Source organism: Cryptotermes secundus, unplaced genomic scaffold, assembly GCF_002891405.2.
Source record: "Cryptotermes secundus unplaced genomic scaffold, Csec_1.0 scaffold737, whole genome shotgun sequence".
Classification (NCBI taxonomy): domain Eukaryota; kingdom Metazoa; phylum Arthropoda; class Insecta; order Blattodea; family Kalotermitidae; genus Cryptotermes; species Cryptotermes secundus.
This window is the reverse complement of record NW_019727105.1, coordinates 852,363-878,390: the sequence shown is the minus strand read 5'-3', so window position 1 is coordinate 878,390 and position 26,028 is coordinate 852,363. Positions and strand designations below refer to the sequence as shown.

Here is a 26,028-nt window from a genome sequence, read left to right as displayed (position 1 = left end):
TAAGTCATAAATGGCTGATTCAGTGGATAATTTAGTTCAAAAACCACGTTGTTCATGTGCCAATATATTATTAATGTCCAGATGATTTTGTAATCTATCATATATGATTCTTTCAAAAATCTTAGAAAAAGATGTCAATAAAGATATCGGCCCATAATTTGTTATATCAGTTCAATCACCTTTACTAACAGAGTACTTTACACAGACACATTAAGGAACATCTGATACACCCTTGCACTGTTATGTCCCATTATCATTCTACTTTTGAATGTATGAAAGGACACAAGCTTCAATCAAAACTAAAAGACCGTTAGGTACCTTGCAGTGCATGGGTAAGAAACCGAATTTCTGTGCAAAAGGGCTGGTACTTAAAAACTGAAATTAAGTATGAATTAATTTATTTTCAGAATATAAATGTGAGAAAATGAGGGAAGAAAGATAAAGGCTGGCCAAATCCAACTCAGGATTTTCTGTTTCCCTTATCAATGACAATAATACTTTGTGAACAGGAGTATTGTTATGACCACATCAAGGTTCAGAGTCCATAAAGACTCCTAAGTGCAAAAATATGGAATGATGGCTAAACATTTACAAGATTATAATGACTAAGATTAGCCCTGTGCTCAAATAAGCATCACATCATGATAGAGATATATGGAAGATTGGAAATGTAGAGCTTTCTTTTCCTAATCTTGACACTAGATTGACATGAGTTATCAGCTCCATGCTCCAGTTATTTTGCCCCCCCTCCAAGCCCATTAGTTAAATTAGACAGGAGGATGGCGTGGAAAGTAAAACCAGTCTGAATGAAGTGGTAGAGAGAAAACAACCTGCCTCAGCTGGGAATCAAACCCATGTCATCCTGATCACAAAAACTTGGCATCCAATTTGCACTAAGAAATCAATTTTAATTTTGACACATTATATTTATTAAAGCTTCAAAATGTGGTGTTGGAGAAGGATGGAGAAGATCAGTTGGACCGATTATGTAAGAAACGAAGTGTTATTTAGAGTCAGTGAGCAGAGGAATATCCTACACGAAATAAGAAAACAGAAGGCTAATTGGATTGGTCATATCTTACATGGTAACTACCTTCTAAAAGAAGTTATTGAAGGAAAGATAGAGGGGCGGATAGAAGTGACCAGAAGACGAGGAAGAAGATGTAAGAAGATGCTGGATGACCTTGGGGACAGAAGAGGATATTCTCATTTGAAGGAGAAAGCTCTAGATCGCATCAAGTGGAGGAACTATTTTGGAAGAGACTGTGGACCTCTCATCTTGACAGATTACAGATGATGATGATATTTATTAACTTACCTTTTACTTCAATGATGTGGGGCTTCTCACCCGGAGCATGAGTGCGTGACATAACTGTGACTGCTGAAGCATGTGCAATAGATCGGACAGTAGCAGCACATTGCCAAGGTGCTCCAAGAAGTCCACAGCCAACATTTGCAATGCAGACTATCACAATGTCCAGATGAAAACCAGATCCTTTTTTCAGTTTACGTTCTTTTTTATTGATGATCAACCTAGAGGAGAAGTATAATGTTACATTCCCCTATACCTAGATACATAATAGCAACTAAATTTAGCCCATTTGGTTTGCTCTATTTTACACATCATGCACTTTCGAGGCCCTGTTAAGCTCATTCTTTGTCACCGCAGAATGGCACATCCTCAGGCTGCAGGTGAAGAAGGATACAGGACAGTCACAGACAAACAACTGAGGGTAATCCTACAGCTTGGGGGTTGGGTGGGGCATCAACATATCATCCTCATCCTACAAAAAAACATTTTACAAGATGTTACAAATGGCCTACAACTTGGAAGGCTATTGAAAACAGAGTAATACACTTTCAGGCTTTATAAGAGGCAGGAAATTTCTTAATAAGCTGAGAGACTAACAGCTTCTAGCAACTGAAGGGTCAATAAATATTTATCAGCATACAGATATAAAGGGCTGCCCCTATGTCAAAATTTGAGAACACCAATAACAAATATTTCTCTCTTTCACACATGCACACACATATGCACATGTGTATGTACATGAGCACAAGCATAAACACACACACATTCCTTCATTTTTATTGCTAGTGGGGTGGGACTAAGTCCCTTGTACTGCGGCCACTGCTGGCCTATTGTACCAGCCCCAGATGATAGGTGAGGGTGATTGTGGAGTATTTGGTGGAATGAAGATTGGCAGGGGAAACCGAAGTACTCGGAGAAAACCTGCCTAAGGGCCATTTTGTCCACCACAAATCCCACTTGACCAGACCCGGGACTGAACCCATGCCGCTGCGATGGGAAGCCAGCAACTAACCGCTTGAGCTATGGCGTGACCACACATTCCTTTAGTAAGGAGAAAATAAAATAAAATAAAATAAAAATATTAAAGTTTCAAATTGAAATTCATTACTGACTTTAATTAGTATGTGATAACTAAATTACTTTATTTTATAATAAAACATATTCAATTAAGAATCTTAAAATAATTTCAAAAAATACTTCTTGTTTACTTTTTGAAATTCTAAAGCAGTAATGTATTTAGGTCACAGCAAACTAAATAGTTCCTTAAGTTCATGAGTCAGACCTTTCACACTCCAGGTGCCCATATTCAATTGTCTGTTTGAATGGTCAAGTCAGCAGTAAAACCTGGAACAAGCGCCAAGGGCCTACTACACTTCGACAATTCGGGAGAAAAAGAAGAATAGATGCAACACTGTGTGCAGGTGAAATATTACAGAACAAAACATTACAAATGACTTGAAGAGCTCAACTAGCTCATCATTCTGATCTACATTCACAACAATTCCACATTTTCTTATCCTCAAGAAATGAATCTCTTATTTTTAACTTACATTTCAGTCAAAAGACGGCACCAGAATGTGGTAATTCCTGTTCTAGTGTTTCTTTAAAATTCCTCTATCAATATGTTAAATTTGTGAAAGCTAGAGGATGAGACAAATGGCTATAGAAGGAAAGGATGAACACCAGCTGTAACATATTTCAGTGTTTTTATTACTATGAACTGTTAGAGAAAGTGTATCTCTAAGAAGAGCTTCATGATATTGAACACTCACTCGCAGATGTGTGTCTCCATGAAAAGCAAGATGTAGACTAAGAGTGCTGGAGCAGCAGCAGCAAATATAATCCAAATATGTGTAACATCTGGTGAGATGATCCAGCCTCGTACAGTTGGGTTTGAAGGAGACAAACCCTCAGGCACCTGCAGCTTTTCTGTATATGTCTCTGGTACCAGGTAGTCCAAAGTCACCATTGTGATGATCGCAATTGGTACTCCAAAGTCACCCAATGCTCGCCGAGCCTGTATGTGCAGTCATTCATGGTTTGTCATTATACAGCAGTGGAGGGACAGATATTACCATAAAAATGTTGTGACTGTATGAGAAGAGTGAGAAACAAATGAGTAGATAAATGAAAAGAGGAAGGGCAACAGTCTTCCTCACTTCTTTCACAGTGCTGGGCAGTCATCTACAATATGACTGTACAACTTATGTTATTAAAACTGCAATAGCAATCCATCATATGAAATTTCTTGTGCCTTCTTTAGACATAATTTCTTTATACTGGCTGATCATATGGATATGATGGCCCCATGTTGGCTGCAAACCTTACAACAACAAAAAATATTATCACTGAAAATAACTACACTGAGGGTACCAACAGATGACATTCTAACATAGTAGATGAATGGTAAGTATGTTCTGTAGTTGATGCTTTAAAAAGTTAACATATTAAAATGCCACTGACTTCCATGCCAATTATATTGTCTTATATTGATTAATTCCTGGTTTACTTCATGAAACCTTTCAGCTAACTATATTATGTAAGCTAAAATAGTATGATAATTTGTGAATGAATGAATTACAAAGAATATGGAAGGAAGTGGCCATGACTTTTCATGGAATTTACTTTGATGGACTGGCAAAACCCATGAAAAAACCTTACTATGATCTGCCCTGGATTGAGATAACCCGGATCTCTGGAAGGAAATTAGATATCAAAAACTGCTTTCAACACTTCAGTAACTGGCTGGAGACATGTAAACATGTCTAAGAAGCACACATGGACAAGGAAAGAAGTTTTTAGGTTAAGAAAATTGTGCGGGCAGTTTCCATTATTATGGCTTGTAAACCCGAAGGATAATGAGACCAAGACAGGGAAGGCCACAACTCTGGCAGAAATGGAATAGGTGTTCAGGACAAGCAACAGTAAAATGCAGACGAAGATAGACAATTTACAAACACAGGCATGAAAAATCAGCATCATATTTTAGTTACTGAAAATAATATATTCTCTGACAGTACTAATAACACTAATAAAACAATTTGGTATAAAATAGCAAAGGGAAACTTTCACTGTACAGGTAAAGTTGTCCCAGCATTTAACTAATTAAGCACTAAGCCATGAAGACATATTGAGGAGTGGATGTATAATCCGCATATTCTTGGCCTCAGCATTAGTTGGAGGTGAGCGGTGAGCTTCACGACCTGGCTGTTTTATCCCCAAGACAAGAGCTCCTGGTACCCATTGGATAGCAGGCTGGGTGGACCCCAGAACCAATTTAAATGATGTGGAGAGGAGGAAAATCTTTCCCCTACCAGGACTTGAACTCTGAACATTTGGCCATCCAGCATATAGCCAGTTGCTATATCTACTGTGCTAACTTCCGCCATACAGAAGTTAATTATACAGGCTAAATAACACACACACACACACATACAAAATAAAGAAAATAAAAGAAAAGAAGTTAAGGCTACAGTGTGGTATCTTGATCAATCAACCAGATGAATTTAACACAGAGTTTCACGCTCTGGAGCTACATAAACTGTAAACCATCTTGTTGAGAATAAAACTAATGCACCTCATTAGAATAGCACTTTAGAAGTAACAGAGAAAAATTTAATTCCTTCGGTTCTTTCAATACACTTTCCATTCACTATCTGTTTCTCTTTAGTCCTTACATAGAAATCCAACCCCCTGTATCAGCCTTCATGGACATTTTTCTTGATCAGCTGACACTATGGGAAACAGATAATCACTGCATACAATAGATTTGTGAATAATCAGCCAATAAGCTCGCGATGGTTCAAGCTCGTATAGTAACAGGTGTGACCAGAGGGGTTTGAATGGCTGTTGTACTGCGATGTGGAAAGCAAATGGAAAAACTACCACATTATCACTTTTCCTGGATGGTCTCTTTCCAAAAACAGAGAAACCATGTATGTGAGAAGCTCTAGATCGCATTAAGTGGAGGAACTGTTTTGGAAGGGAAGGTGGACCTGTCATCTGACAGAGTACTAATGAATGAATGAATGAATGAATGAATGAATGAATGAATGAAGCATAATGCTGTGCATCTACATTATTTCTTCTTAAATTATTATTAGCATATTACCCTAAAATTATTACTTCCAATTCTTGTAGTGATAAATTGATTACATATAAGAAAAAATAAAGTTATATTTTTACATACAGAGAGGCTTGACTGTAGGATGACCCATATAAAAGTAGCAATGTTAAAGGAAGAAGATTACTTCATATTATAATATACTGTATGTTCATTCGGGGTGTTTATTTTCTACTATATACAAGTTTTGTTTGTCTTGTCAAACACAACAATACTCCAAAAACCTCGCTCACATTTCACTGTATATAACTGAGTTTATTGGTCATACAGTATTGCAAAAAGTTTCAGCTCACGGAGCGATACATTAACAAACCTTATACTATTGAATTATGCCCCTTATATGGACCCATATACTGTACTTATCATTGTGTTTTACAATAAACAACAAAAAAAAAACATGGTGTGCTTCTTTCCCTTTTGTTAATCAGCTTCATATGCACAGATTAAGTGGTCGTGTTTTTTTACTGCTTTAAAAATGTATCAAACAAGTATTTAAAAATTATTAAGAGTCTTAAAACATTAAAAAATACTCATATATATTAATGGGTTTATTAAAATATTGAACCCATGGAAATACCATATTATAAATATTATTAGTGGTTGATTCCCCCATTAGTATAGATAAAATTAAAATTATGTACAGATTTCCTCTGTTGGTCATGCCAGGCTTTCCACCATCAGTGTGACTGCATTTCAACTTACAGTGATTGTATTGATCCTAAAGGCTCTATATACAACACCATTGTTACCATCTATGTGGTCTATAATATGCTGATGTCTGATCATCATTGGCTGCTTTGCTCTTAAGTTCATTTAATGTTTTCTTCTTAGGATGGCTATAGAGCTCAGTACCATTTTGATGTTTTCTTGTATTATCTTGTTAAATTACGTTGTGTTCCTATTCACGTACTTCCATGATCTGACTATAATTGTGTTGATGGATTTGTAGTCTTTATTTTAGCTTATGCTAACCTGTTTGCTTCCATTGCCTGTTGGGTTCCAACTCATTTATAGAGGTTCTTATTTTATTTGAAATTTCTGGTATTATTGTATTGTAAGTCTGGGTTAACATAATAAACCTATAATCATAAACATGTTCCAAGATCTTACTTTAAGACAGTGTATTCTCCTTTCAAGCAAGCAAAATAACTGTGGCCACTTCTGTAACTATTCATCTGTAGCAATAAATAATACAGAATAAATACTGAAGGTTGCTACAGGAATTACCTACACTATAAATGCAGAGAAAAAATAAAAATATGTCTTTGCTCAGTTTAATGCTTCTTTTACAATTGGTAGTTAAAAAAATTTAGAATGAAATTAAAATACAAATCCTTTGCATACCTTAAGCTAAAAATCAGTGTGGCTAAGATATGTTCCCCTGCAGGAACATTGGCTTGTCTTTTTTGCTACAACTAGTCCCGTAATATCCACAGGTAAAAGCACTTCAACAGGCTGACATTCTTGTAAAGTACCAAAAACTGTTAAGCATCTTCAGTCTGTAACTCTTTGATAATACTGAAGTATGCACCCAAACATCCACACTTCTTTTGAATTCAACAGTTTTTCTTTTCATTCCTATGTATTTTCACTGACAGTGTAACAACCATTGCTGATGCAAATTTTACTTACCATGATTGAGGACAGAAGCCAGGATCCCTCTCTTTATTTGTGACAACCAATCATTGTATCAAATGAACATACCCTCAGGTACTAATATTTGACAGGAAGTAAACTTTCACTAAAAATCTATCTACATGAACATGCCAATGCAGGTCACTTCATCCAATCTGCACAAGTTCTCTTGCATTCTGAAATTTACTTCTGTGAAGAACTGTAACAGTAGTTCCCACATGATAAAACTAAAAAAGGGCCAAAATGAGAGCAGGCAAAATGCATAACAACAGAATATAGGGACATCTACAAACGTGTCAATTTTCTTGTAATAGCTAACTGACTGAGAGATACTTACACTTCTACCTAGAAACTTGCTGTTTCTAAACTGCCTCAAGTAATATGCAATAAAGAAAGTCCCAAGAGCCAAAATGAGGCATAATAGTGCTGTATTAGGTTGCCTTTCACGGATTTCATGACTTTCTTGGACTGCGTAAGATGAAACTGGTGCCCATGTTGTTCCATTACTCTGCGTGAACCTACATTGAGACAAAGTAAGAATTATCAAACAACAGATCTTATATTACTTTCATGTGATTGAGTGACTATACATGGGGTTTGGATTGGTAATTGGTTTTATTGAACACTTACAGATCATAACTACAAGTAACTATCATGCTGTCTCTAATTCACGCATTCTACAGTTCACTACAGCACATACGAAGTCTTCTCAGTCTGCTGTGTCTTCACCAGCTGTCTGGTAATACAGGGAGATCGAGAAGTCGCGCAAATCACACTAAGCAATTATATTTTGCTGGTTTAATGCACAAACTACAAGATATACAGCACTTACTATTAATGTTTATAACCTTACACACAGTCCTTTCGAAATGAGGTTGTCACTGAAAAACTCGCGCAAGAACTGCATGGTTTCATTAGATGTGTGACATGTGGCACCGTCTTGCTGCAACCAACACTTACGTTCATCAACTTCAAGAAGCGCAATAAACTGTGTAATGATGTCTTGGTACACTAGAATGTTCATTGTTGTTTAAAAAAATATATTGATTATCGGTTGATTATTCTCATTATCATCGAATTGTTAGAACTGCAGAATCCAGATATTCCCAACGAAACTCATCTGTGACATGAGCATAAAAATGACTGGCGAAATAATGTTCCACAATGAAAACTCGTTGATCTTGGGAAAACGACATATCTGTCAAGCAATAAACAAAGCTATACTGCATATGTCATATGACCGATACACGACAGATGGCGTTTCTACTTGTTAGTACTCCTACAGTACCATCTAGTGGTAGGATATATAATTATATTAGCTACAATACAATTTATAACAACTTCTAGTTCGACGTGCGCAACTTTTCGATCTTCCTGTAGCTTCCAGTGTCATAGATTCTTCAGCTTCCATGTTCAACAGCATCTGTCCTTGCTGCCTGGTGTCTATCTCACAACAAGACTTGGTGTTGTTATGCAAAATTTACACTGATAGAGGCTCCTCTGCCTCCTGCACCTCCGTTAGGAGTAACTGTCTCACGAACTTGGGTCAATACTTTATGGAACCAAGTGACTATTTCAAAAGGGGAAGCACAATAGACCACTGTAGGTCATGGTGCAAGGGCCGAGGAGGCCTATCCCTCATACATTTATTTATTCATTCAACTGTCTCACGTCAGACTCAGACTGGTCTGTCTGCCTGCAGACATTATCTAGACTCTTGACTGACTGGCTACACTCATTGGTGCTAGTGATATTGCCTAAGGATTGACCTAATAGAAAACATGGCTTCCCACAATTACTCTATTGTTGCATAGGGTCACTAATGGCGCAGACACAGAGAACACTGTTCCAAGCAGTACTTCCATTGGTGATGATGCATGGCATGATGTACTACACTGTTGTGTCACTGTTTATTGTGTCATAACCTAATAACGAATGTCTCTTCTGATTAAACTATCTAGCTTTCAGCAGACATGCTACATTACTATTATCAAAGCAGTTTTGCCTTTGTGTATGTATTATTTTCAGTTGTCCTGTGGTGAGTACAGAGACCTCTCATTAAGTAGATGTGAATTTGAGACACAGTTAAGGGATTTCCTGATAAAGTTACCACCAATTTCTAAATGTTTCATCATTATTATCAACTAGTGAACATGGAATATTTCATCCAGCACTATCTTAAAATAAGGAGCACTGAAATAACGATTATCTTGTGAACATATTGTTACTGAGAGAGGGTCTGGTGGGATCATGATGTCTGGCCTGCATGCACCTCTCATTCAATCAAAATACTGAGACCTTTTGCACTTCAGGGATATTCTGGAAACTCCTTATAAATTTTGTGAAGGGTAATGCATCATAAATGAGGCTTTAAGTTGTCATGAGGGCCAGTTTAGTTCAGTTCAGTGAAGTAGAGGTCAGAAGTTGGTGAGTTCAGTGAGTGAGTTGCAAGTCAGTCAGTTCAGTGAAGTAGAGTTCAGAAGTTGGTGAGTTCAGTGAGTGAGTTGCAAGTCAGTCAGTTCAGTGAAGTAGAGTTCAGAAGTTGGTGAGTTCAGTGAGTGAGTTGCAAGTCAGTCAGTTCAGTTAGTATATACAGAACATCAGTGAACCAATTAGTGACTTATTTAGTCACTCAGCTAGTTATTTTTTAAGTTAATCAGTTTTCAGATCTGCTCAGTACAGTGCAGAAAAGTTGAAAAGAAAGTGAATGCAGTGATTTTGAGGTGGTGCTGCTATAAAATAATGAATGAACAGACAACTACCTTCAAGAACATAAGCAGTTATAAATGTCTGGACAGCAACTGCTCCATAAATTCACTGTTGTCACAATATATACCTGGTTCTCCAAAACAAAAAAGTTGCTGCTGAATTTCATATGTGGGCATTCCCTTAGTGTTGAAGAGGTCTTAGAATAAATTTCAGCCCAGAGAATGGTTATCCTGGCTGAGCTTTTCATGGTTTTCTTCAATCCATACAGGCAAATGTATAGACAGTGCCTCAAATTAGGCCATAACAATTTCCTTCCACATCCTTTCAATTCATTATTCACTAAAATCCTATCATTTGACATAATACAGCCTGAGCTACTACAGCATCCATGTTAGATATCCATCAACCAAATAAAATATCAGAAAAGATACTGAATTCTTGTGCACATTCTAACTCCTAAATATACATGTATATATAAAATCAACATACAGCTTTTGAATGTAAGTTATAATGCATAAAGGATAATACAGTATACTGCTGATTATTTATGCACAAAGTATCTGGTGTGTTTGTGCACCTTCCTTGGGAATTCACAACCATAATCTCATGCAGTCTACCCAACTGCCCATCTGCATGCATGAACAAACTTGACAACCAGCGAACAAATTATTATGAAATTTTATATTTAAGAATTATAGGAATCATTGTTACACCACCTACATTTTCTTTTTGACTGGATAATTATAATGACCATTTATATTTTGTGTGTTTCTGCTTGTATCTTCACCATAACTCACTCAATATTTATTATGGAAAAACATTTTTTGATAGAATGTTGTAGAGAAACATTAAGGACATATCTTATATTCAGTGCACTTTTATGTATGTCTTACACATTTTATACAAGTAAATAAATTAGAGACTATGAGTACATTTCCATTACCTGTGTGTCTTTTCAACTTCATTAGCACAGATAATCTGGAGTATACTGCATAATCAAAATACTTCACACAATCACTGTACTGTCAGTCTCCTAAAATTCTTTATTACAAGAATACAGGGGCCTTCTTGAAGGGGCAAATCTATCATTCGTGACTCTGAGAATTATATGCACACTGTAGCTGAATGTGCCTTAATTGATAAACAGAAGGGGAGCGAGACCATCAGCCAGGTGTCTTACTATTCATCTTATATGCTATGACTGCAGCTGTAAATGACTTACTGTCAGTTTCCTTTGCATTTCTGTTGAGGTAAAATATTTTGAAACCTATTTCATGTTCTCATTGAGAGTATTCAGTTGAGATGGTGAAATCTACACTTGAATAGTGGGTTCTTCTATATGATACTTATGTGAAGAATAAATCATGTTTTTGTAAGAGACATTTTATGATGTAAGATTTGAGGCTTTCACGGCGGTGACTATGAAGAAAGCAGTCTTCTGGGATTTGGCACCGTGTATATGTGGTGTTAACCGACGTTTCGGAGGAACGTATCGCCTCCATCTTCAGGGTAGAAGAAAAAATATAAGAAATCTGCAAGCGAAGAGACCGTGAGAACCGGTAAAAGCAGACTGGTGTTGGAAATATACACAGCTATGTGAGAGCTGTGGAGCTCTCTGGAAAAACTACCACATTATCACTTTTCCTGGATAGTCTCTTTCCAAAAACAGAAGATCACATTAAGTGGAGGAACTGTTTTGGAAGAGACTATGGACCTGTCATCTGACAGATTACTGATCAATCAATCAATGTGAGAGCAGAGAAGGAAGGGGGGAAGGGCAAGTATACACTGCACTTTCCACAGTGGTGCACAGGGCTAGAGCACTGTGTGATCAAGACAGCCTACATGCGGAGCTGGTGCTCCTGAAAGATGTATTCAAGAAGAACGGATACAACAACCGGCAGATCCACAGAGTTCTCAACCGTCGGCCCAACATCAGCCGGCCTGAAGGCAAACCAGGCTCAGTCACCTTCCTTCCCTATGTCAGGACCATATTCAACCGTATCAGCAGAGTGCTGTCCTGGCACAACATCAAAGCAGTGCTTCTGCCTCCAAACAAATTATCCAATTTCCTCCGGCCGGTTAAAGACAGCCTGGCCCTAAGGACACTGGGTGTATACAGTATCCCATGCGAGTGTGGGAAGGTCTATATTGGACAGACAGGCCGCTCTGTGGACATGAGGTTGAAGGAGCATCAGCGGCACATCCGTCTCGAACAACCAGACAAGTCGGCCGTAGCTGAACACAGCATCGATCTGGGACACCGCATTCAACTTCAGAATACCTCCATCCTCGCCACCAAGACCCGCTATATGGATCNCCCCCCCTCCCACACTACTGTTTTCACTTGTATACTTGCCCTTCCCCCCTTCCTTCTCTGCTCTCACATAGCTGTGTATATTTCCAACATCAGTCTGCTTTTACCGGTTCTCACGGTCTCTTCGCTTGCAGATTTCTTATATTTTTTCTTCTACCCTGAAGATGGAGGCGATACGTTCCTCCGAAACTTCGGTTAGCACCACATATACACGGTGCCAAATCCCAGAAGACTGCTTTCTTCACATTTTATGATGTTGCACTTTTGAACAAATTAATTAATGTCAAGGTTCCATCAAGTCAAACAATTTAATATCTAAAAACCCTTTACATGCTTTGGCCACTATTGTCCACAATCAGAAGGTAATGGCAAAAATCCATTTTAAACTTGTGATGCGTGTTTATCGTACATGTAAAGAGTCTCCTTTAGAGGCCTGATTTTGGCCACTCATAATAGCCAACAGTAGCCAAAATATTTAAGGGCTTTTTAAATATTAAATTATTGCACTTAATAGAACATTCATATTCATTAATAAATCATGTAAATCATATAGAAGAAGGGCTAGCTATAAGCGTCCTCATGTTTGAGTTCCAGGTACATCAATGATTTTCAAATTTGTGAAGAAAATGCATCCAACTGGATCTTTCTCAGACAATAAATGCACTAGTGATTGATGAAAAGCTTTATGAACCTGGAGCCAGATCAGAACATTCATCCCACAAATCCCTGACACAAGTATCTCAGCAGGTACAGGTTTCAATGAAAACAACAAGGAGGCAGCTAAGAGGTTTTATCTAGTGTTGTATAAAATTAGGCAGGTTCAAGTAATGGAAGAATATCCTTATGAGAGAAGATCTCATTTTTATAACTGATTTTTGTGGTTATTACATGACGGTGCTCTTGACCCAGAATGTCCATTCCATCTTAGTCAGCATATCAATGCTCAGCTCAACAGCTACTGGAACAGTATTAATCTGAGAGACTTCTGAAGTGTCCCTTCATTATCAGAAGACAACAGTATTAATCTGAGAGACTTCTGAAGTGTCCCTTCATTATCAGAAGACTGGTGTGTAGTGTGCCATTACTGCTATATGAATAGTAGAGCCCATAATTTTGAAGAGATTAATAATTCACAGTGGTATGTCAATCACATTCTTCAGCCCTTTGCAGACAAAGAAAATACATGCTTCTTTTTCTCTAAGATTGTGCTTCAGCACAAACTGCTAATTATTCCATTACTATTTTAAATGAGCTGTTAGCAGCCTCTGTAGTCTAGGGGCAACGTTCACACCTCATGACTCAAGGTACGTGGGTTCAAACCCGGCGGAGGTCGTGGAATTTTTAAGGGCGAAAAAATTCAGGGAACAAATCCTCCAGGAGGGACTTTAAGCCGTGGGTCCCGTGTCGTAGATTTATGGCACGTAAAAGATCCTCATGTCTCTAGGAGACCTCTGAGCAAAATTAGGCAAAAGTTTCCCGGCCAAGTAGTTTCCAATGCCTCCGGTAAACGGGGAAGTTATTGGGTACCACTGCCAGCCTCGCTGGCTGAATGGGGCTGATAGCAAGCACCAGTACCGGCAGGGTATGGCAACAGGTAGAATATCAAAGGGGGATGTACAATAGACTATTAGTCGCAGTGCATTGGGAAACCCATCCCCTCCAATAATAATAATAAATAAATGAGCTGTTTGAAGACAAACTCATAAGTCACACACTGTAGCATGCAAGGTCTCCAGACTGGAATCCCTGGAATTTTTATCTGTTGGAGGACCTAAAAAACAAAGTGAATTCAATGGATGAACTTCAGCACAACAGTTGTGAAACAATTCTATTTATCAAGATCAGTGAACTAAAATTAGTGTCAATGTTTTCGAGAGTCCTGAAATTTGTTTAAGAGCACAAGCGAGACATTTTGAGCATCTATTGCATTAGATTTTTTTTTGTAAACAACTTATTCACTTTAAGAAATGCATTTCTGTGTTTGTCATGTGCATCATATTGACCATGACTTCTTCCTGTCGGCAGGTGACAGTTAAGTTTCTAGTTAAGAGGCTGATGGCAAGACAGTCAGGCAATTCAATCCTTCAAGAAAGACTCTGTAGTTTCATATTTTCTAAGGCCTATTTCCTTATAAAAACATTAAGGTCTTACATGGAATGGCTGATCTTTGACATGTTGCATTCAGCAAGAAATTTCTTTTATCATTTTGGTATGTGAAATTTATATTAACATACCTGGAGTCTCTGTAACTGTCATTAATAACTATTGATTCAATGTCGTTGCTACTGTAAATTTCAGAACCATTCCAAACACTTGCTCCGTTCTCTGGATAATCTGTACTGTTGGACGCCGTGTCATTATGTATGAACGGGCCAGAGCAGTAGTCTGCCATCAATGGATGCTCATGAAACACCTGCCAAAAAGAACAAAAATTTCCATTCACAATACAGTTATCAATGCCAATAAGCAAAATTGATATACTCCTGACTCCACTCAACATATCACGCCTGCATACATGTTCAACTTTGAATATAAGATTATTAAAAAACAATAAGCTTACAAGAGTGACAAGGTGTGATCAAATTGATTGCATATATTTTTCTATACTTCTTCTTTGTCATATTACTTATATCAGTGACCTTGATAATTACAATACAAACATACTACACTGAGTAAGATTTGAGGCTTTCACGGCGGTGACTATGAAGAAAGCAGTCTTCTGGGATTTGGCACCGTGTATATGTGGTGTTAACCGACGTTTCGGAGGAACGTATCGACCGTTTCTCACGGTGTTGTCGCTTGCAGATTTCTTATACTTTTTCTTCTACCCTGAAGATGGGGGCGATACGTTCCTCCGAAACGTCGGTTAACACCACATATACACAGTGCCAAATCCCAGAAGACTGCTTTCTTCATACTACACTGAGTTTCCATTTTCTATGTATTTAATTGAATATACACAATAAAAAAACTGAATAAAAGTTGTTGGCCTTATTGTGTACTGCATTTTAAATTGTGAACTTATTTTTTGTTGAAAATATTCTTTGCCAAATTTAAAGTTTGATTCGAGCTTCATGAATCTGTACTGGAGTGATATGAGATGAAACAAGCATACAGACTGTCACGAAGAATATACAAAACTCTGAGAACAGATCAGCTATATTAATTTCTCATTACTCTTTCACTATCTGCCCAAAAATATATACACAAGGTTCAAATGATACTTGCCACAAACAGCTTCTCAATACTCTCAACTATGTAAAGTATTGAAATAAGAGCTGCAAAGATTTCTTCTGTGAAGCGAGTGAACAATTTCACCAGGACACTGCCTTCAAAACACACAACCACCATGCCAATAATTCCCAGCCAAAGGCCTATATACACTCGTATTGTGAGGAAATCCAGTCCATTTGTCAGACAAAACTGAAACAAGTGCAGAGTTTTATTTTAACCTTAAAATATAGTAATACTTTTCTTGGACACCTGAATTTAATGTTAAAGACTTTCAACTGATTGATTAACCAACTTCATGCAGTAGGGTCTTTCTTCAAAAGATTACAGTTCCTCAGCTAGTCAAGGAATTTCTGCCTCTATGGAACCTAAACGTTCATTACCATGTTCAGAAAAGCCTTCCATACACTCCATCATGGGTCATTTAAATCCAGTATATACCAGCAACACACGCGAGTATTTTTGTTCAATCAAATTCAATATTACATTCCCATCCACACCCAGGTCTCCAAGCATAAGCTTTCCAAATTAATATCTTGCATTCTTCTTATTTCTTCAATACATGCTACAAAACTATCTCACCCTCCTTTTGATTAAAAAATATTGAAATTTTAAGTGGAGAGTAAAAGGTATGACGTTCCTAATTTTTAATACAAATATGAACCTGTGTCTGGAAGCAGAAAACTGAGTTTGTTTGTAGTTGACTGAACAATGCTGGTAGTAACTCAGATTTTTAACACTATTTTCAATAACTTTTTATATGGTTATGTCTTCACCGTAGATGAATAATTAGTTTTATGGGCCAGTCACCTCCATCCAAAGGAGAACAGCCCTCCAGGCCCACTGAATAATAGGCTGGTTATGTCTCAGAGCTATTATGAACATGGGGATGAGAAAAATCAAAATTCCCTGAGCAGAAACGATACAAGTGTCATCAGGTCCACAGCCTATCATTTTATTTATTCAGAAATAAGATTTCTTGTCTATAAAATATAAAAAACCATTAATCATGCAGATCTGGATATAAATAGTGGCAAATAATATATTTTCACAAATTATCACTCATGCTCATATAAAATAATGCTAACATACATTTTGATACAAGAAATGGCCCACACTGACTGACTTTCTTGAACCAAACTCTTGATTAATGAATATGGATAATATAATACTATCTCTCTGTCATACATAAAATGTCTAAGTTTACTTAATGACACCATTTCACCTCCAGGAATGATATATGTATCATCAAATGAAATGTAAGGATGACCATGAATAGGTGAGATGTAAACATTTGGAACAAGCTGGTTTTGGCCTGTTTTAAGGTATTATCTCGGCATCTGCATGGAGAGACTGAAGAAAATCACATGAATGTCACTTATGATAGCTAATAATCTAAGTGAAAACAAGCCCAGACTTCTCCACTAAACTAATCTGCTAAAAATTTCAATAAGAACTATTTAAGAAGTAGAGCATGTTATGTTTGTGTTTAATTGCATTTATATATAAGATCTGTGGACAGATTTGTACTTGCTCTGAAGAATGGAACAAAACTCCCAGGTGATATGAAGACTGCTGTCTCCATCTTCACCATAGAAACCTACCCTGAAGGTGGAGATAGCAGGCTCATCTGAAAAACTGAAAACTATCTGCCATACGAGTATGGTAAGAGTCACTGACATAATAACCTCAAATCTTGTACAGGCTATATGATTTGTCACTTTACCAGCTCTGGTACAGGGCTGTCTCAATATACACAAGTGAGAACAGTACTTAAAGAACAAGCAGTTTAAACTCACACTGTACAGACTCTCATCAAAGAGCAGTAGAGGACCAGTAGCTCCTATGATGATCAGAGGTTGGCCAGACAGAAGTGCAAAAAATATACCAGCTGCTGATGTTGATACCAATGTTTCTGATATGCCTATCAGATTGTCAGTCTTGTCTCCTATGAATGACAATATAAAGTAAGCACAGAAATACCAGCCATATACTCTCATAATCTGTGCCATCTTAAACAGATCACATAAGCAGAATTACGCAAAGCATCAGAAATGCACAGTTTCCATACAGAGTACTTTCACACCTTTGCATACAAGGACTACAACATAATATAAGAGAACTATTTAAATTTGCCATTTTAATCTGCAATACCCACAAACAAATAATTTGTGCAGTCATCTAACTACTACATTTTCAAAGATGATGATCAATTTCAGATGCATTATGAAATCTGAAGTTCCTGCAGGGTGTTTCCAGCTGTAGTAAAGTCACTGACTCAAGCATATAACAGAAGAATGGCATTACATCAAAGGCAATGTGCAGTAAATGTCACCTCAATGACATGTAAGCTCACACAGGTGAACATTCACAAAATATTTGACTCTACCATGTAGTACAAATGTTATATTTCTACACATTATACATTATCCTGTTTTAATTTAAAACACATTTTGAAGACTGGATTAGGGCCAACTGAATATTTTTACCTGAAGATGGTGACAGAATCCAGTCCCAAAAACGATGCATGTTAAATAAAAGCAGGATGATGGCTATGTCCAGAAATATAATATTTGTATTAATGCAGCATCATCACAAACTTTTAGATCTTACCTACTATGCACTTTCACAGTCTACAAAATAGTATTTCAAAAGACACATATTTTCATACCTGTTACTACACAACATTTCCGGACTATAAGGCAGAACATGCATGAGTACTGTCTAAGAAATCTGCATGTTAGCCATGTGGCTATTATTGAATATTGGAAATATAAAAGTATAAATGTAAAAAGGATCAAGTATCATGATGCTTACATGAAGATTCATGAAAATCCATCAGCTGGTTCAAATGTTACCCACATTACAATAGGATCAACACATAGCCGTGGACGCATCGATATGATATCATAAGCTTTATTTTCACTACAAACTAAAAATGAGACTAGAAAGACACTAAAAATATAGTATCTTCTCATTAATATTGTGGGAACATCCCACATACTAACACGCGCTTTCGCCGGTCTAACAGACAGCAATCAACTCCTAGTCAATATCACATTGCCGCCAGCACTTGTGCTGCTACAGCACATGCTGTCCAGCCCACATTTACATCATCGCGTGCGCTAGCCAATCAGCGCTCACAATCACAACTGCAACTGTAGCTCCGCCCAGCAAGCATGGTATAAAAGGCGGAGCCCAAAACTAGCAATCGTCAGTGATCAAACTCGGTCATCAGAGTCATCAGACAGCTAACATAGCTGCCGCAACTCTCCAGCAACCACGCTCTGCTACCAGAGAGCTAACGTAGCTGCCGCAGCTCTCAAGCAACCAAGCCGAGACAACGGCTCAGTCATCATCCACACTGTAGGCAGCTGTTCCTACCGGTGCACACAGCACCAAATCACCGGCTGGACAAACCAGCTGAACAGCCATAAAGACTTGGTCTACTACAAAGGAGCAAATTCTGCCAGCGCACTCATGGTGGAACAAACTGCCCTTTTCAGGGCCAGCCAACTTTTGAACATCGACATTCCACATAGCTTCGTAGCTATTCTGTATATTCAATTTATACATTTTCATTTCATTTCATTTCTTCACCTTCCATAAATCCTGTCGAGAGTACATTCTCATGCAGATGTGGAGATCGTCCTTGTTACAGTCACAACTAAGGATTACAGTTGTCACCCAATAGCATGCACATTTGTATAAAATACTGATAAACATATAGAATATAATAAATAAGTTAATTTTAGTAGTAAAAGTAATGGAAAGCCTTACACAATTTGTACAGTTTTATGCAAGTCTATTAATTAAAAATTCAATAGTTAAAACATAATGTCATTAATGAATTTTGTATCACATACATTAAATATATAATAAATTGAAATAAAGACTAGTATACAGTAATATAAATTTGTGTATATTTAAAATAAGCATCTAAAAACCAGAACACAGACTGAGAACCTTGTCTTCTTTTAATTGTAAAGCAAGAAAACTACTCGCACCTTAAAAAGATTTATAACAAAAATATTCCTGTAAGGAATAAAAAGAATGTAAATATAAAAATTGTTTTAATTGTATCTCAAAATTCTTAGTGTCACTCGATATATCCTTAATATACTGTGGCAGATTATTATAGACCTTTATTCCTAAACAGTAAATTCCCTTTTGGTATTTACTCAAATTTACAAGATGCTGATGGAGATTATTTTGCTGTCTGGTATTTATTCTATGAATCTCTGAATTGACTATGAATTTGTTTCTATTTTTTATCACAAAGAGCATAAGAGATAGTATGTACTGAGATGCCAGAGGTAAGATTTCTAATTCTCTAAAGAATACAATTTAATATATACAATTTTTACATTTTTACGTGGTTGTCTTTTAGAACATCAACAATCCCACAATATATATCTCATGACAATTTAATGCACATAACGTTTAGCTACCAAGAAAAATATGGTTCTCCCACACATGAGAAAGAAATGACAAATTCTAGAGGTTAAATGAACTCGATACTTCCTTCTCTGAACACATAGTTGAGAATATCTGCTATTTATGACTGGTATAACAAGCCAATATTGAAAACCGACAAATGGATCCTGTAGCATTTTATTAGGACATACTGGCAACATCAGAAATTAAGCGCAAAGACTGCTGCTGCCTTCTTACCTCATGTTAACATTTATCCCTAGAGTTTGCCCCTCCCCTTGAAAATTGTTGTCCTTTGTAAACCTTACCCATGAGACCACCAAATGTGATGGCACCAGAGAGAGCTGCAAAGTACATAAATATGGCTGCTGCTAGGCACTGCAGGTTTAAGCCTTCTGTAATGTCTGATTTATAATATGGAAACCTTCGCTTCAGATCATTTACTAGCCCACCAAATGGCATCCCTGTCCTTCTCAACGGATCATCATGAGGTGGCTTCTCACCATCTGTGTCCAGAAGCAATAGAGCTGTAACACCAAACACTGACATTCTGTTACCATATAAGCAATTGTTTACAGAAAGGATAAGAATAAGCAAGGATATAAGAATTCTATTCAGCTTCTGAGATTATACGGTGTCAAATTAGATAGGAAGTTCGTTTGCTTCATAGTTTATTTAACAGTCCTTTCTGGAGTGCCTAGATTATATAGCACTGAATGAAATAATCACTAAATGATGAACCGGGAAGAATGTGAAAGTGGACATAACATATTTTTAAAGGACTATCCAAATATTTCCCTAGAATGACTGATGAAAGGCAGCAAAAATGAAATTATTGTCAAATGTTATGGGAAATATTGGCTAAGACAAAATTAAACAATGAGATAGACAAAATAAGTATAGTATTTGTTTTTTAAATGGAAAAATTAACAATTATAAAGATTAAAGTTAGCCAATTTCAACTGAGTTGATAACAAAACACTTCCAGACTTGATTTTCAACACAAACCGAAGGGAAAATCATTCAAATGATGACTATACATTTGTACAGGTTTTTGCCTGATACACAGAAAGCAGAAAAACATGAATCAAATTTATATTTTAATCATGTCACGTGTGTTGATGGCACATTAGAATACAGCCACATACCTTTCTGAGCCTCATCAGCTTCCATAAGACGTGTTGTCTTCCTCCGACGAATCATCTCACTCTTCGCCTTCAATTCATCAAATGGAAGTAATGCCTTCCTCTCCCAGTCACCAGGTGGCAAAACAATACTGTCATCTAAGAACTCATTGATAGCTGACAGCAGTTCTTTGCGTTCATCAGCTTTGTATGCAATTTTGTGGAATTGCTGTATGGGACAAACATTTATTGCTATAACAGTGTGAAAGGATCAAAGAGTATTTAGGATCTTTAGTATTGGAGTAGACTTTAAGAAACAGAAATAACAGGAATTGTCTTCAAGATGCTTTTTTCACTGATGCCAGAAGGTACAACACAAATTAAAATTAAAATCAAAATACAAAATGTTAATATCAGATGAAGACTGTTATGAGTTTTTAAGTGATTAATATTTTATCATTAATTAAAACAACTTCTGAGTAGTCATTAACTGACTGCATAATTATTATCTCAGTAGTTAACTGAATAATTAACAAATAAAAGAATCTGAACAAGTTTGACTGTCACTTACTGAAATTGACATGAGTGTAGAAATGGATCTACCAATTTCATGGTAGTCTAAGTCAGCATTGGTTGGTCCCAGGAGAATGAACAAGAACCTTACAGGGATGGTGACCTAGAGAAAAAATTGTGTTATTGTTTGGTTGAGTCATGGTTCTCAGTTTACTTAACAATGCTGTTTCAACTGCAGACATGATACAGTGTTACATAAGTCGGGAAGTTGATCATGAATGCTGGGCAATAAAAATCTGACAGAATGAAGTCACAGCATATTTGAAGACAGAGTGAGTTTTCCTGAAGGCGAGGACTCATGCAGAAGACACTGATGCTCCTTTATCAAGTTGATATCAAGTTCATCTGATCCATGATGCGCATGTCCATTCTACGACCATGGTGTCTAAAAAACTCATTGTACTACTCCAGCATTAGAGGGAAGAAACTGAAAGAACTACACAAACCTGGTAGCTCAGATGAGATCTAAACTGAGTACCCTCTAATCACAAGCCAGGAGCGATATGGCTACACCATTCTGCTCAGTGAGTCCCACTATTATTTAATCTAATGTCAGTGTTCTCCTCCTCACCAACAGGTACCTCTGAAGTACTACAAAGCAATTTGATATCATAAGCCAACAATAAAATTTCTTGCAAGTAAATTCCTGGGGTCAGCTTCCTAACATAACAGCTTTTTCTTAACACCACTAAAAATACACATGTAATAAACTTCTTACGCTCTTCAGTTTCAGTCACCAAAGAAAACTGATATCTGCTGGAAAAGAGACAGGGATTTCATGACTGAAGCAGAACACTTACATCGCACTCACAGAAAACTTACAAACCAAGGACATAAACTGTTCATAATTTGTAGGACAGAATCTTACACAGGAAGGCAGAACTAACTGAACTCATGGTGTAGTCTTCCTTAAAAAATGAGATTCTCAATAAAAAATTTCCTCCTTTAAGGCACCAATATTCAAAGTTTCTCCTTTATTTAATCACCCTAACATCATTAGGTGAAAAGCTCTTGCTATACAATACTTCCAACTGCCCATTGCTTCTATCCTCCTAAGAGTAAATTTTGTTGCAAAACGCCTAAATCTCTGATCTTCCTTAACACAATATAGCCATATTCATTAAAATTTTTAAGCATTTTTAAGCCTATGTTCACCAGGATAAACATAGAATTTTAACTGCATCTGACATTAGATAGGTTTATTTATTTATTTATTTATTTATTTATTCTGAATGTCTTGAACATGATCAATATAAACAGTCTCACACGAATAACATTATCACTTTAAATTTGTAAATACACACAGCCTGTCACTGCATATCTCCTGAATCACTGATGATTATCACTGAGTTATGCTACATTAATGCTCACCTCTGTGATGGAAGGCATAAGGATACCCTCAGCAAGACGAACAAATGCAATAGTGGGCTGCTCCAGGAAGTCCACAGCACCCACCAGTACCGTGGTAGCTTCAGCACCCATAGGTATTCTTTTTAGAATGCTCTCCTTGGCTGCCTTCTTCAAATCCTCACTGGAAGACATGTAGGTAAGCTCTTCCTTTATTTCAACCTGAATGAACCAAGATTAGCAAGTGCTCATGAAGAAAATAATTTTGAATATCCCTATGGGATTATAACTAAAGGGAAACAAAAGCACCATCACTTTGAAATACATCGAAATGTCATTTACAGTGTCAATACAGCAGGTGGCTTTTCACCAGAAACTTCGAGCTCCCTTTGCTAGGGCACGAACAGTTGATATACTAAAGACAAAATGTGCACTGTCACATAGAAATTACAAATATGGATACACAGGTAACAATTCCATGAGCAAGACAACTAGCATGAAATCTTCTGTCAGATTAGAGGAGCAGACAGATTATGTCCTACACAAGTTTTTGCGATATGTCCCCTGTTACAATAGTGCATCCTGATGTGTATTAGAATTCAACAGTCATTAGGTGTTCTTCGCATGATATAAAATATATATATATATATATTATGATAGAGGGATTATGTCATTTTGCTTTCCATCTGCTCACATGCATCATCTCCAAACCTACTAACTGGATTTTGATAATGTTTGGCATTTGAATCTATACTAAAGGTTGTCAAGAAAACTTCAGTTTGGTTCATATCAGACAAATATAAATTATATTTTGAAACTCATCCTCATTCTGTATGCAAATAACTCTGATGTCAGTAACAGAGGATCTCTGGTTCATAATGACAACAGAAACATCAAAAATGTTTGCTACAAAGTATCATCCATAATAAGCTCATGTATTGGATGCAGTGAAACGAGAAGAAAACCTGTTCCAGTAACAGCGATGATGTCACCAGTACTAAATGTTTCCTAGAGATCTCTGAAAACTCTGATTTTTAAATCATTCAGGTATATTGATTGGATCAGTCAACTCTTTTTATCTGTTCTCTTCTAATTGTCTTAGAAAAAGAGGTGGAATTGGCAACCAACCAAACAATCCTCAATGCCTTACACTGTAGTACAGCACAGTTTGCGTCTCAACAGCTACCAGTACCCTCTTTATTTACTCAAATGTAAAGAATATAATTTTCAGAAAGACAATTAAAAGTTACTTTGATACTCACCGTATGATTTTCAGGTTTGGCTTCAAATTCATTATGACCAAAATGGTTGCTAACTGGTGGGGGTGACTTCACTGAGGAAACAGTATCCATGCTTGCAATCGATGGAACAATTTTGGGTCTTACTTTATCCTCTGCCAAATTCTGCAGCATATACAAAACTATATTTACTATAAGATATATGGTACATTATGAATCAGACATAAGAACAATGTGAAACTGCAATCATAATTCTGCTTTCACAGACATATTAACCTCTCAAGCCAGTATCCTGAATATGTCCTTGCCAGGCTGTGTGGTTTGCTGGCTTTTAATTATCACTGCAGTGTAAAACTAGTACAGGTTTAAATGCTGGCTTGAAGGACTATCGTTAATGATGTCTAGACTTGGTAGAGGTGATTATCTCTTTAATAATGTCATATATAACAAGTATAATCTCCATGATTTATTTCAACCGTCTTCCAGTGCACTGGAAGACGGTTGAAATAAATCATGGACTTAAATCAGTGCAACAGGACGCTAAAATACAACATTAAAACTATAATCTCTCTTCAGTTTAACCAGTGTTTATGCATATCACATCTCTCAAGATTCTACTACAAATCTGTGTGTAAAATATGCAGTATCCATAGTCCAAAATACAATGTTATATATAACTTACATATTTTCTTGCATAATTCTATTATAATAATATTAAAATAAGCTTTGTCTTCACATAATAAATAATTTCTCAGAACAAAAAATATTACAATTCAAGCAAAATCATTTTATTTCCCAAACACATTCTAAACATTAATGTTCTTTGAGGCTGAGTATCAGACATTTCACACAGTCTGCATCTCTTCTCCCACCGTTACTATACGTGATAGTTGGGAACATCAAACTATTTGTTTAAATCTGTAATAGCATATGTGAACGTACATCACTGTTTCATCACCTTTGAAACACTTAGATATACAAGTACCATGCAGAACCACCTATGAACAAAACAATTTGTGAGTGGTATAAGAAAGTCCAGCAGAGTAGATGTCTGGGTTCTGCGAAATGAATGGGCCAGCCAGGACCATCGGCTGAGACCATTTTTCTTTATGGAGCCAAATGTTACCAGTATCAGCTACCTGGATATGCTGCAACTATGGCTAATCACACAATTACAGAAAGATGCCAAGAACTCCATTTACAAACAAAAAAAAAAAGAGAGAGACAATGGAATAAAAAGAAAAAAAAAAAGCATGCACACGCACACAAGTGTCCACAGTCATGTCTTCACAAGTCGCTGCTCAGTATTGGTGAGCATTCCATTTCCTCTGGGCTCCTGAACTATCCCCAGCCTCAGCTACCAGATTCTAACAGCATCAGCTCATGACTGAACCTCAGCAGGCCATGGACTAACTCAGTCACTCACCAACCAACTCTCTTCACTAACTTCACTTAACTGACTTCACTTCACTAACTCTCCTGCTTATAACATCTCAGCATGAACCGCTCTGAAAACAATGTTCCTCTGTTGCTGTGGAAACACGCTTGTTGTATACTTGCTTACCTCACAGTCGTTGCCCAGCAATGAGCTTTCATGCCACACTATGCTTATTCTTATTAAAAGTTCCATTCTCCTCTCATTTTTCATAAAAAATTATTTTTAATTTTGTTGTTTTATAAAAGAACTGTCTCGATGTCAGAATTTTGTGTACATACAGAAGAAAATATTTTTATCATCTTAATCTTCTTCATCACCTCCATCGCTATCATCATTGTAATTATTATTCTTGCTGTTATTAAATTTGGCTATTACATTTCTTCCTCCACACAATCATCCACGCTTTTTTATTAACTATAAGTAACATAACAATGATAACTGAAATAAACTGGTATATAACTAAATCTAAATTACACTGAAAGAAAATTATGTTAAAGATATTCCAATGTTTCTTAAAATGTGAATATGCAAAACACTGAAAACTGTT

The 26,028-nt window shown here is 36.8% G+C and overlaps 1 protein-coding gene across 2 annotated transcripts in view; it reads right to left on the bottom strand.

The window, feature by feature from the left end:
• LOC111864470 (band 3 anion transport protein) overlaps nucleotides 1-26,028 on the bottom strand; it is a 206,153-nt gene that overhangs the window by 5,322 nt on the left and 174,803 nt on the right. For both annotated transcript variants that reach the window (XM_023851732.2, XM_023851733.2), the window contains 11 exons: nucleotides 24,068-24,208; nucleotides 22,830-23,027; nucleotides 21,457-21,561; nucleotides 20,910-21,114; nucleotides 20,070-20,288; nucleotides 17,127-17,275; nucleotides 15,325-15,519; nucleotides 14,331-14,509; nucleotides 7,408-7,588; nucleotides 3,085-3,329; nucleotides 1,319-1,533 (listed from right to left, as the gene is read on the bottom strand). In XM_023851732.2, the coding sequence (XP_023707500.1) occupies nucleotides 1,319-1,533; nucleotides 3,085-3,329; nucleotides 7,408-7,588; nucleotides 14,331-14,509; nucleotides 15,325-15,519; nucleotides 17,127-17,275; nucleotides 20,070-20,288; nucleotides 20,910-21,114; nucleotides 21,457-21,561; nucleotides 22,830-23,027; nucleotides 24,068-24,208 (2,032 nt within the window). The remainder of the gene's footprint in view (nucleotides 1-1,318; nucleotides 1,534-3,084; nucleotides 3,330-7,407; nucleotides 7,589-14,330; nucleotides 14,510-15,324; nucleotides 15,520-17,126; nucleotides 17,276-20,069; nucleotides 20,289-20,909; nucleotides 21,115-21,456; nucleotides 21,562-22,829; nucleotides 23,028-24,067; nucleotides 24,209-26,028) is intronic.